Below are 13972 nucleotides of genomic sequence, written 5' to 3'. Positions count from 1 at the left end.
CCCCACTTTTCTTATAAGGGTCCATCACAATTTCTGATCCACTAATAAGCCCATTCTTATAAATTATGGCTATGTATTTAACAAATTTTATAGCTTTTTTTTTTTTTTAATTTTATTTTGTCGATATACATTGTGGCTGATTATTGCTCCCCATTTTATAGCTTTTTAAAATCACGTAGGTGGGTTCCCACTGGGTGGGGCTGCTGCAGAACAGGTTCAATCGGTCATCTTAAAACTAAAGGAATGTGTCTTTAGTTCCCTCAATTCCTTGGCCTCACATGCCTTTTACTACTCTTGATTTTTCAAAGCTCAGCTCTAGTTTCATATTCTCTTTGAAAACTTCTGGGATACCTTTAACCTTCAGAATTCTTTCCGTCTTCCAAAGTCTTTAACATTCATCTGGCACTGGGAAAGAGTGATAAGGGAGTTGGAATGTCATAGACCAGGCTTTCTCATCCTCATCACCATTGTCATTTTGAGCTGGTTAATTCATGTGGAGCCCTGTCCTGAGCTGTATGCCTGTATACCTGGTCTCTACCAACTAGATGCAGAAGTTTGTCCCTACCCCAAATCCTTCCTCCCCCCACCCTGAGTGTGACAACCTCAAATGTCTATAAATATTGCCACTGTCCCCCCTGGGGGGTAAAATTCCCTCTGGTTGAGAACCATTGTTGAAGAGTGAACCCCTGTATCAGTGTGCTACTCTACAGAACTTTATGGTCATATCCTTCTTTCCTATCTTTACCTTCCCTTTAAGTCAGTTCACTCACTTATTTTTAATTTATTTTGTATTGCATCTATACCTTTGTAAAGCACTTTAAACCTTTTAAAAAAACAAGGCAGGTTATATATAAACACTCATTGCCTCTTTTAAACCTTGCCACAACTCTTGAAAATAGATATAAGCATCACATTATAACAGGCAAAGACACAGACAATTACAGATTTGTTCAATAACTGAACAAAATCCAAGTAACATTGAAGGAGCAAAGACTCAAAATCAGTACTGTCTTTTTCCAAAGTCCACGACATTTTCACAACACAATGATATTTTGTTTACTTTATTTTCATAGGGTCATTCTTATTACTCAACTGAATCCTAGCCTACAAAACTAGGATTGTGTTTGCTATCTCTTGGGAACAGTGTCCATTTCTTATGATGGAAAAGGAACAGTCAATGTAAAGGGAAGACGGGCTTTTATTTTAGCTCTCCAGAAACTCCACTAAAGAGAGAATAGGAGAATAAAAACCTGATACTAAAAGCATTCATTTTTTTATCATTATCTTAAACTACACTGAAACTATTTTAGTCGATACTTTTGAAGGTTAAGAAAATACATTACAGGAAAAATAAATCATCTCAAATGATTGCTTTAATGCACAACCTTAGCTTCATGGCCTTTCCCTCATTTCCTCAGGGGAAGGCTATTTCTCCAACTTATTTATTTTCAATTGATTGCTAGGATTTCAATCTTTTTAGACCTTTTGCATTGGAGGAAGGAACACACCTGCTATTTTTTCTCAATTTGGGGAGTTTGAAGTTTTTTACACTCTTTTCCCTTTTAACTACCTATAGAATTGAATTTCAAAAAACAAATTGTCTTTTAGGACATAAAGTTCAAAATCAAAGTATTGCATCAGCATCACATCCTCAAAGTTGGAAAAGGAGAGATTCAATTGCTTACTTCTCCTAACTCTTAAAAGACATTTGAAGAAAAGAGATCCTGATAAATGGACTTTGAAAGGAAAGAGGAAGACACCAACAAAGGCATGAATTGCGTTTTCTGCTCAAGGCTAGTTTATCTCCTGCAATTTTGATTTGCTGTTACCATGAGGACATATTGTGGCAGGACCAGAAGGTCAGCTGAGGTTTTAATTATTTTATAGCCCAGGCAATTTCAGGCAAATCGCACTTTCAGTCAGAACTACAATTCAATGAGATCAATATTTCACAGCTAATATTTCACTAGGCCCAATGGCTAACTGACCCACCACCAGTATACAACTTCAAGTCCATGCACTTCCCACCAGAGCAGAAAATTCTAACATATTTAAAGTTCTCCAAATGTGGTCAGGAAGTTTCTACTTTTCAAGCCAAAAATAAACTTTTATTAGAGCTAGGAGATATAAATATATTAGTATCACTCTATTTAGAGGAACACTGTTAAATTAATCCTTTCAAACCACCACACATGGATTGACCCTTAGAGCACTTGCCCCCAGGAGACAGGATTTCTGAGCTGGAAAGGAGGTTAGAAATGATTTTACAGAACAAGGTGTGGTTATTTGTCTCACAACATTGACAACATTTAGGAAGAATGGGAACATTCTTTCTTCATTTTTCTTAGTTGGAAGGCAGCAGGTTCGGTAGAAAGTTCTGGGCACATTGGAGTCTAGATTTATCTTTATTAGCTGCAACATCAAACATGTTATTTCACCTCCTGAGGCCTATTTTTATTTTGATGACACAGGTGGACTAAATAACCTTCCAGCGCTGTTATATGAACCTGTTATGCTTTCCTTATCCTAACACTGTTTAGAGCTGAATAAGAAAATCAAGTTGTTACAATTTTAGGTTAAGCTTAGTCTTTTTCACTTCAAAGTTGAAGTGAGTTTTCTCTGGCTGGGGCCTGGTTTTCGTCTCTGCTGTACCATCTAAGCTCCGTCACCTCCCAGGCTTCTTGTTCCCTTGCATAGGCAGCAACAGAAACAATGGTGGGGATGGGGGATGTCAAAACTCTATACTAAAAAAAACCCAAATCTATAAAGCATTTCCCTAATTCATAAAGTTTTTGAAGGTTTTTCTTTGTGAGTTTCTTTATCCCAGTGTTACTTTGTAGGTTCTTATCTCCTTTAAAAAAAAAAAAAAAACCAATCTCATAAGGCCCTTCTCTGCCCGCTTATAGTAGGGTAAAGCTCATTTATAGGATACATCTTAGCCTCTTCCCCATAGCAAAAGATTATTTTACAGTTTGAATTCAGAAAAATATGACTTGAGTAATAACTAATATCTATATACTCCTTACTACCTACCATAAACAAAAGCATTTAACTCTTAAGAGAACTGTGAAGTAGGCACACATATCCCTTACTATCCAAATCTCTTCAGTTCCTGAGTTCAGTGGTTAGAGGTCAGATAGAGGTCAGTGAGCAAGTTTGGGTGGCCAAGAAAATTGTATTATCTTTACTTATCTTAGTTTCCCCTCTTGGAATAGTGAAATGCCTGAGTTTAAATAGCAAGTGATGTTATAAAAAAAATGCAAATGTAAATGCATTTGGTTCCTTTGTGGCAATAGCAAGGGTTTGGAGAGAGAGAATTCAGACAGTCAGAGGTATCTATCTATACTATTATCTCCATTTTACAGATGGAGAAACTGAAGCACAGGTTAAAGAAACTGCCTAAGGTTTCATAGCTAATAAATAGCAGAGCCAGAAATCTTATCCAGTCACTACAGCTCCAGAGTCAACATTATGCTTCTGCTAGACTGCCCTGCTAAACTTTTTCTTATTTGTGGCCTGTGGTGTCCCCCATTCATATTATCCCTGTAGATTTTCTGGGAATGTCTCTGGGGAGGTTAGCAAAGTTCCCCTTCAATTTTTCCTAGAGCTCAATTTGTCAAAATACTCTATGTTCTATTTGAACTGATATAGACAAGTCTTAGATAATGAAACATGCTGTTTTTTGTACAGCTTAAGTCTAATCACATGGCTTACACAACTGTAAAGTCCATTTAGTCACTGTCTTTAATGAATTCTGCAAATTGGATGAAATAAGGGATATTTGTGTTTTATAGAAACAGGAAAAGCAGACTCCCACAGTGAATAAATCCAGGTTGAAGTGTAGCGTAGCTTGAGCTCTCATTCATTCTGGCCAATCTCTCTGAAAACAGTGCCTCTTTAAGCCTTTTTCTTGTCTTCAACTAACCATGCTTAGAAGACCCAGGCTTCCTACAGCCAATTAGGTTTGCACCTGTATTTGTCCTTTCTCTATTTCCTAAAGTACTTAGTGAATGATGCCGGCAATGATTTTGCTTACAAGCTCAGTCAGGGCCCACATGAAATCGTGCAAAAGCATGGGGGTGTTCTACATCCTCATGAAGTGCCCTCATGTGTGTCAGCGTGATCCAGCTAGAAAATCAGAGAATAAGCTCATGCTTTCATGTTAAATAAAATCTTGCCTGTTAAACTGACAGTTAGCGTCTTCATAAATTTTAGTGAAAAATAAATTTATGCTTGATTTCATAAGTTGGTTTAAACTTTCACACAGCACAAAGGCTGGGCATAAAGTAGGTCTAAAATTACAGTCAGTAACAGCAGTAAGAAAATATACCTTGTTGGAGGCTTTCCAGCTTTCCTGGCTATGCCTGCCATTCAGAGTGTGTGCTTCTGTGTCCATATGGTGAAAAGGTCAAAGGGACGTGGTAGCATGCCAGGAGGCTCAAGAAGCCAAGTTAGATATGGTGCATACTCCTGGAGTGCCACTTCAAGGAGAGTAAAAATGTCATTGTAGTGAATTGTAATGCAAAAAAATGCACGGGTTTAAGACAAAGCTCTGAGAGGCAAAGTGGCAAGGTGAAATTTCCAAGTATGCAGCTAGTATCACTGATGACTACGGTTACTCTGGTGGAAAGTGGTGAGATTCAGTGCTCTAAGGTGCTCAAAGAGAACGGAATTTAGAAGATCTAGGTTCTAATCATGACTCCATCACTTACCACCTGTGTGACCTTGGTCGAGTCACTTGCCCTCTTTCTAAGCTTCACTCTATCTGTACAGAGTTTAGGTTGCATTATCTCTATATTCCCTTCCAGCTCCAAAAGGTTTATGGTTCTTATTTATATTTTAGAGCTGCGACTGCCTAATTCCCCTATCACATCATTTCTAATAGATGGCATCTGTTTACTCAGCACAGAGGTTTTATACCACTGTGAAATAGCCCTGGGAGGTCCGAAAGATCTATCCAAATCTAAAGTGCTAATCTTCTACTCTTTAAGCTATTACTGCTCACATAATGAAGGCTAGCCAATACTCCCAAATGCAAGATATACCTCATATAGTTTAACCAATATCCAAGTTTTAATGAAAACTTCAAACGCTTTTCCTTCTTAATGAAATACTTACATAGGCGAGGTAAGTGATATCTAACCGAAGGGCTAAATGGTTAAAATTCTCTGAAGCACACATAAATTCTAAAATACATATCACCTGAAAATTTATTTTAAAAATTTATTAAAAATTTTAATCATTGCCATATTTTCTTGATTCATACAACTTAAAAATAAACATTTCTTCACATATTTTTAATGTTTTAATATTTCATATTAAAAATATATCATCTGCCTGAATTACAATTAAGCAAAATCCATTACTTCACAGCTCACCATCACCTGTAAGAATCTCATTTATCTGAGTACTTCGAAAAAAGCAGGCCAGGGGTTGATGGGAAGGTATACTACGATTAAGGGCACTTTTAATTTTAGAGGCAAAAATCTTCATAGGAATCTATCTGTAAGCTTCTGAAATTGCTGCTGTATATCTCAAGTCTGTGAATAAATCAATCACCTATTACGAACGATGATGATCAGTATAAAATCCTAGGAGGTGTACTCTACAATTTAGGAATCGGTGTGGCCGCCATTGCTATGCTCTCGATTGCACATTCATCGGTTCCTCTGCGGATCCGGAAGTAGCCATTCTCACCCCAGCTAGGGCCCCAGCTGTTTTTAACAATCCAGTAATCCATCCCAGAAGCTGGGTCGGTGCCATAGCCCACAAGCAGAACGGCGTGATTAGTCAGCTCAAAGGGGTTGAAAGGGTCTCTCAGACCAGTGCGGTGGTAGATGCCCTTGCGGTAGTGGAGAAAGTCACTATAGACCTCAAATGCAACCGACATGGGCCCATGATGGACTAGCTCAAGCTTCATCAGGGCTTCATTGCAGCCCCCATAGAAACCTCCCACATAGTAGTAATCGGAGGAGTAGTAACGAAAGCAGTCTTTCTTCATCTTGCATGGAGAATCAGTGCCTGTATAAGGGAAGCAGGCCTCTTCCACCAGCCCAAAATCTTGGGCATACTTCCCTGCGATGAGGAATGGGAAACCACCATCACAGCCTGAGGATGAATAACACACAGGGTCATTACCCCTTTATTAAAAAAGGGCACAGGAGAAATTGTCCTATTTCCTATTTTTCCTTCTCTGCTCTGTTATTCTTTATAGGTAACCCCTGGAAGTTGTTCTTAGATTAAATGTCACATCATTCATTCATCTATTTTCTATCTAGCTAACTATCCTCTCACTTCCACCTAGTGAAATACTTATGTAGCCCTTAATATGGAAAGTAAGCTATGGCACAGTGGTTAAGTGAAGAGGCTCTGAAGTTGTAGGTTCAAATCTAAAGCTGTGTGAAGAACTTAACTTTTCTGTGCCTCTGTTTATTTATCTTTAAAATACAGGTGGTAACAGTATCTTCCTCACAATGTTAAATTAGTCACTGCATGTAAAAACAATAAAGTGAGAGATCACCATCATTGCTAAATAGCCAGACACCACACCTCGGCTCTTCCTCAAGTAGACTTCCCTGCCAACCTCCTCCAACACGTCTTCCCCCATCTCCCTTCTGCAATCCTGGCCCTATTGTACACATCATCACCCTGTACTCTGTCTTCATTCTTTTCTCATCATCGTAATTGATTTCTATTTCCCTCAGTAAACTGTACAGTGATTAATAAGTATCTCAGAAAGAATAAAAGGCTCACCGACAAACAATCATTCGCCAGCACTTTAACTGGTCAACTGGAAAGCTTTCCAGCAGCCATATCTGGAGCTGACAGAAAACTTTAAAATGGTAACGTTTCTCCCTGAATCAACTGCAACTGAGCTTTTTACATCACTTATGGCCTGTTCTGAAAGCCTAAGTACAGAATTTTTAAATTCTCCCGGAGGAACTGGGTTTTGGAGTGGGACCATGGTTGAAACTGAAAAGCTAACACTTAAAAGCAGTGTAACCTTCAAAATATTATAAAACTTCTTTGTGCCCCTTCCCCACCTATGAATAGGGACTATACCTACTGTTACTCAGGGTTTTGAGCATTGTTGGGTAATGCATGTCTTTAAAAGGCAGTGCTCACTTAATGTGTAGTAACTATTGACATTTTGCTGGATGGTGCAGTGAATTCCATGAAACGCCATCTATTAATAAGTAACAGGGCCAGACTTGCACCCAGGGTTTCTCACTACAGACACTGTGCTGTCTCCATCCTTTGGCCTTTGCCAGCAATGACCTACTACACAGAGATAAATAGCTCATAACAGTGCCTAAAATACAACACTTACCTTGAGCATACTGGCTGCAAGACACAACCTCCTGAGGACTCAAGATTGGGGTCTGAGAATTGTTGGTTAGTATACGGATTCTTGCTTCTAGCATACCCACAGAAGCAAATGAGTAACAGCTTCCACAGGACTCTGGAGATGGAAAAGAAAAGTACATAATCCAAAAGACTTCTGAAGTTTCACAAAGAATCATCCAAAAACCTGAGTGGATGAGATACATTAATATATTTATATGAATGTTGTTCATAAGAATAAGTACAATATAGAAGATTTAATCAACAGACATTCTTGAGCTTACAAACATTACACCCTTTTTCATCAAAACTCAAATAATACCATATGGGACTTTCCTTATGATTATGTTAGAAGCTAAAAAAAAATCCAACTTCTGAGAAGCATTTGATAGTAATCTCGATAATGAAAAAAGGATTTATGTCTACAACATTCTGATCCATCAGGTTGAGAGAAAACTGCGGAGGAAAACATTAGATGAGCTTTTAAATATCTCTAATGTGAAGGAATGAATGTTTATGTCCCCCCAAAATTCATATTGAAATCCCAGCTCCCAAGGTGATGGTATTAGGAGTTGGAGCCTTTAGAAAGTAATACATCATAAGGGCAGAGCCTTCATGAATGAGATCAGTGCCCTTATAAAAGAGGCCCCAGAGAGATCTCTCATCCCTCCCACTATGGGAAGTTACAGCAAAAAGAAGGCATCTATGAGCCAGGACGCAGGCCCTCACCAGACACCAAATCTGCTAGTGCCTTGCTCTTGTACTTCCCACCCTCTAGAACTCCGAGAAATAAATTTCTTTTGTATATAAGCCACCCAGTCTGTGGTATTCTGTTATAGCAACCTGAACAGACTAAGACAAGTGGCATTTTCCAAAGCATGTTGGGTTTGGAACTAACACTAAGAATGGCTCAGGTGTTGATATGATGCGGACAGTAGGATTTAACCCAGGTCAAGAAGACAAGATACAACAAAGCCCAAGGAAGGTACAAGAGAGGTTATAATGAAGAATATGGTATTTAAGGCAGGCAATGAGGACATGAAGACATGGATCAGAGGAAGATGAAAAGTAGCTGAACGAGAGTAGGGAGAGAGGAAAAAAGAAAACCACTTTATTTAATACCTGGATAAACTTATTTAAGAAGCATCTGCTAGGAAAATAGCTGCTATTTCAAGAAAAGAAAAATGCTGTATTATGAAGTAATTTATATGAACAATATTATTTTTCTATATGTTTCTTCAAATGCATGGGTAAAAAAATACACATAAGAAGATACAGTATGTACTTCTACTTCTAAGTCTAGAAACTGGGACTTCTACTTGTAAGTCTAGAAAGAAATGAGCATAATTTTACTATCTCTAATACAGGCTCTTTCCCCTCTGCTACTGATACAGACTCTACATGGAGATACACCATATGCTCAGTCTCCAACATCCTAAACACTATTTGAAATACTTTTATTATTTTCCTCAAACTAAACAGTGAATTTCCTTGTGTGTTCCCAAGACAGGTTTCTTCATTTTAGTGACTGACACAACGTAGAAACTCAATGCATGTTTGCAGAAAGAATGAATCAAGCAATGAACAATTGTATACATATTTACATCCAGGAAAAAAAGTGAATTCAGTGGAAACAGTCAACTTTTACTTGTTTCTATTGTATAGGGGAGGCAGAACCTTAGATTTTAATGTGAGCCTCCTCTTAAATAGTTCAACAAGGTCCTGGTGCTAGAGTCGATTAGAGTCCCATTTCCTCTTAACTACTACCATTTCTGATATTCCCCAAAATTCTTCCCCTAAAAACCTCAGATTTAGCCATATCATATACTACTTTTGCTGCTGAGGGATCATCTAAATTACGAAGATTAGAAGAGAAACACTTGGGAGAGGGCCTTGGAATTCATCCAGTGTAAAACCCACTCACTTGATAATATGCAGCCGAGGCTCGGGAAGAAGCTATGACCTGTCCAAGGTCAAACAACTTAGAGATGTCAGGGGTTAGTGCCATAGTGTCTCTGAACACAGGATTAGTGTCCTTTTCAGTTTATAGTTTTATATCCACTTTAAAGAATTTTCACATTATCTTTCCCTGTCATGTTGTACTAAATAGAACAAAATTAACTTATACCTTTCGTTTTTAAAACCATCAAATAATACTATCCTTAAGACCAGAGGGGCCAAATAGTTTAAATGATTAAATGTCAAAGAACAAGATGAGTGTATAGATAGCTAAAGCCAGTATTCCATTCATGAGACACTAAGGTCTTAGAAAGGGTCCCCCTTTGACCATCTAGCTTTCTTGGCCCACAGTGGCCATGAAAATAATGTCTCTCAGTATTAGCCAATAAACCCTCAGTATCTGACCATCAAGAATAACAGAGTGACAGGCCCCAAGTACATTCAAGGGCTAAGAGTGTGCTCTGTTTACAGAGCAATCACAGGAATGAGGAAAGAAGATAACCTTCCTCGAGATCCTGACTTTCCCAGAAGAGTGTGCTAGCTGCCAAAGTAATTAATGCCTAATTTAAAAAAGCAAGGCCAGTCTAGATTCTAAAAGAACCATTATCCCTTAAGAAGACTACAGTTCAATAAAGAATAAGAAGTGAATCTGGCCCAGCTGGAGCTCTGCAGTAATCAAATTTCCACAATCTTAAGTAGATAATGTGATTTTTCATGCGGTGTAACTACGCTCAGCTGCACCTTCCAACAGTAGAATGCACACCGAGCCAGCAGGAAGGAGTCGGGTCTCTTTTTCTCTCCTCTCTTGCTTTGCCACTCATTTACCGTGTGACCCCAGGAAAGCCACATGACCTTTTTGGCATTTCTTTTCATTTTGTGCATAAAATGGATCGAGTAGAGCAGAAAGTTTAAGGTCCCTAACTTCCTGCTCTAATAGTATAAACAATATTTAGAACCAAGACTTAAATAGACTCGATTTTAAACATAAGGAAAACACCCTGCATTTCTTGATTACTGTGACCCATGGAGACACTCTCCTTCTCTCGAAGATAAAATAATAAACAAAGACAGGATAACTGGGAGAAGGACAAAGAAAGTCATCTCACCCTATTTCCTAGCTTCTCTTCCCTCTCATACCTCACAGTACATCTAGCCATTGGGCTTGCTCTTAAAGCTGTTTGCAAGGGTAAAGGTAAAACCTCATTTGTCCTCCAATTTCTTTTTTCTTCAATATTGATTTGCTCTCTGAAAGAAAAAAGTTGTGAATTCCCTCAACTGTGGCTAATTCTGAATTCTCTGTTATATAGCACACTGGTATTATTAAAGTTAGTGGAAATTTCCAAGTAGCCCAATTAGCAGGAAGAAAACAGAATTCGTTTTTTCCCAACCTACAGTACAAAAAACCAAAAGGAAGTCAAAAGAGGAACCTCTAAGTACATTATTTTCTCAAGAACCTGACAAGATGCTACAGATAAGGGATAAATTCAAGAGCAACAAATCCATCAAAGTCCTATGTTTTAAAATTGCCATTTGCCTATACAAATCATATTTGTAACACTCAAAGGATTGGGAACATTGGAGACAATAATAGCTTTTACAAAGCTATAAAAAAAAAAAAAAGTCAAAGAATTCAGTTTTAGAAATTCTAATCTCCTTCTCCTGAATTGATACCTTCTACCACTCTTCAATATCTTTTGGGAAGGGAGTGGATCTAAACTTTTCTTTCTACTCTCTCTATACTCCCATTGCATTTTAAAAAAACTTTATTAAAGCAGTTACCATATTGCACTTTGTTTTACTTGCGTGTCTTGCTAAAATTATCTAGGACAAGGACTCTGTTATATTCATCTTTATATCTTCTTGCCATTAAAAAATGCTAACACATATTAGATGCTCTATAAACAATAACAGAAGCAGCAATATAATATTAATAGCTTACATTATGGAGTGGTAACCATGAGCCAGGCCCTCACAATCAAGTCAACACACGACACACATTATTTACCTAATCCTCTCAAATAGGCATAGAAAATCTGTTTGTTGATAGGGTAAATTTTAATCTTCCCTTAAAATTAACCGTTTAATTTCAGTTTCCATTCATTTCTCTATTACCTTCAAGTTTCTCTCATTTCCAGTCCTCCCTCTCAAAAGAAGCCCTCCCTAAGAAATTGAGGAAGTAGAGAAGGACTTCAGGACCTACAGTTTTTCTAGAGCTGAAGAGTCCCAGAATAACTGTTAGAAAGGCAAAGAGATGAGACCCGTGGTGTCAGATGAAAGACAAGAATCTTGCTGACTGGCTGCTGTAAGAGGGCTCAGATATCTATGCAGTCAGAACCCCGCAAGTATTCAATGAGGATGGAGTTTGAAGGGCAGATGGCGAATGTTGAGATGTCGGAGAGACTGACCGTCACTAAATTTTTAGGCAAAGAGAAGAACAGTTTTTCTTTGGGTATTATAAATTTATAATACTCCCAGGAGACACTAACCAGAATAACAAATCAGTCATGTGTACTATTATCTTCAAAATGAGCTTAGAAGTAATGAACTTGAGTACTGCAAAACTGATTCTTCATGTCATTGTTGGCTTAAACCTCAGGTAACAAGATAATTTGCTATCAAGTGCGGATAGAGGAAATGTTTATAACTGTATCAAATACTGTATCAAATTTCTGAAAATAACTGGCAAAATGCAATTATAGTGATACTTTTGGGTAACCTGGGCTGTGCCCCCAGGCCACCAATCAGAAATCTGCGTTAATACTTACTATCCCGTATTATATTCTGATGTACATTGAATTAAAAAGTCCTCACGCAACTCAAAAAAATCTACCAGAAAATAATTTAAAGATTTATTTTCTGGGCTCATGTAGTAATTAGAGACTAAATGATGAGGGGAATGAAAGGACAGGTAGCAAAGAAGGATTCCAGCAAACTGCTTACAGAAACAAGAACAATTTTAATTGTACACAATTTTTTGTTTCTATAGGAGTCTCTCCTACTAGGAAGGCAAATAGGTTTGTCTGATATATCACTGATTGCCACTAATTACCTGGAACATATATTGATAAAGATACTGAAAAAATGCTGAGTTCAGTTGGAATGATTATCTATTCCCAAATTCTATCATGGATACAAAAAAAAGGAGTGAGAATTCATATGCCACATATTTTCCATTCCTTTAACTAAACTGGATGATGCGTATTCTATCTCTGTATTCCCAAAATCCATCCCAGAGCCAGTGCATAATAAATGTTCAGTAAATAGTTCAGAATAAATGAATGAAAAACAGATTTTTTTTTTTTTTTTTTTTTTACCTTGGTTTCGAACAGGGCTAACAAAATTGATACCATGAACATTTCTCCAGTCCCAGGATGCTGGCAAATTTGAAACCTTTTTCTGGATTTCAGCAGTCAGTGGTGCAGGATTGGGCCTGGGATGAAAATACACATTTGTCAACATAAAGTCCAACATATAGTCCTTCTTCTGAAGATGATTTTCTAACCTCCAGTTTCAAGATTTCAATTGCCAGGCTAGCTAGGGTTTATATTCAGATCCAAAAACACTTGTCCCATAAGTGTTTCTTGTCTATTGCAAAATGTGTCAATTACACAACTAAATTTCACTTCATTTCAGGATCTAGTCATTTTCTCTTCTGAAATGACACTGGTTTTGTATATCACTATGATACTATTCTTATTTATTTATTTACTTATTTTTGGCAGTTGGCCAGCACAGGGATCCAAACCCTTGACTTTGGCATTACAAGGCTGCACTTTAACCAACTGAGCTAACCAAGCCAGCCTATTTTTAGTATGCCTAAATAGCTGTATTATCCTAATCACTTTTGACAGATTTTGACCAAAAAAGGAGTTATGAGAAGTTGAAGATGGCATACAAAGGGCAAGAGAAAACAGAAGAATTGCTGATGTTTGAGTCAGGAAATGGTGATATTGGTAGTGGGGTGGTTGTAAAAGAAGTTGGCAAAGAAAAGAAGGTCTAAATATAAAGTAGGCAGACTTGCTGTATAAACGATAGATACAACCATTTCATCATTGTATGATATAACTGGAAAGTAAGATACACAAAGGACAGTTGCCTGGGCCTATAAATGAATAGACATTTTCTGGAAATGAAAAACTGTTCTACAAGCTTTTCCGTATTAAAACACACACACACACAACACTTTAGCCCTGGACACACCAGATTACTTGGAGTTTCCCCAAGCCTGCCAAATGCCTTCAGTGTTCCATGTCCTCATGATGCTGTTCCTTTTATCTGAAGTGTCTGTTGCTCACCACGTAAAACTCCTCTTAGAGTTTTTCTCTAACTTCTAATTTTAAGAACTGCTCATAGAGTAGCCTCCACCCACCAGCCCCCAACAAAAACTTGCTTCCTTTCTATGCTCCTTCAACTCTTTGTTAGGGTTCTACTGTAACACTATGATAATATTTACTTTTCTATTACTGTCACCTATTTGAATTTCTTATTCTGCTTCACACTTTTCTATCTTTTCAGTGGTTACCAGGCTGGTTTTTACTAGGTCCCAGTTTAGTCACTGGTAAAGATTTTTTCCGGACTACTTCATGCTTTCTTTACCTATTCAAGTGCTTCCTTCTCTCACACACTTCTCTTAGAGATGACACAGGTTTATACTATGATAAAATGGAAG

The 13972-nt window shown here is 37.7% G+C and overlaps 1 protein-coding gene across 1 annotated transcript in view; it reads right to left on the bottom strand.

Moving 5' to 3' along the window:
* Positions 1 to 5341: 5341 nt before the first annotated feature.
* Positions 5342 to 13972, bottom strand: part of CTSC (cathepsin C) — a 32334-nt gene continuing 23703 nt past the window's right edge. The window contains exons 5-7 of the mRNA XM_063094181.1: positions 12618 to 12733; positions 7331 to 7462; positions 5342 to 6108 (exon numbers count right to left, since the gene is read on the bottom strand). Coding sequence (XP_062950251.1) covers positions 5606 to 6108; positions 7331 to 7462; positions 12618 to 12733 — 751 coding nt within the window. The 3' untranslated portion in view covers positions 5342 to 5605. The remainder of the gene's footprint in view (positions 6109 to 7330; positions 7463 to 12617; positions 12734 to 13972) is intronic.

Source organism: Cynocephalus volans, chromosome 4 (genome assembly GCF_027409185.1).
Source record: "Cynocephalus volans isolate mCynVol1 chromosome 4, mCynVol1.pri, whole genome shotgun sequence".
NCBI classification, from domain to species: Eukaryota; Metazoa; Chordata; class Mammalia; order Dermoptera; family Cynocephalidae; genus Cynocephalus; species Cynocephalus volans.
The sequence above is the reverse complement of the archived record's forward strand: the minus strand, read 5'-3'. Positions and strand labels throughout refer to the sequence as shown.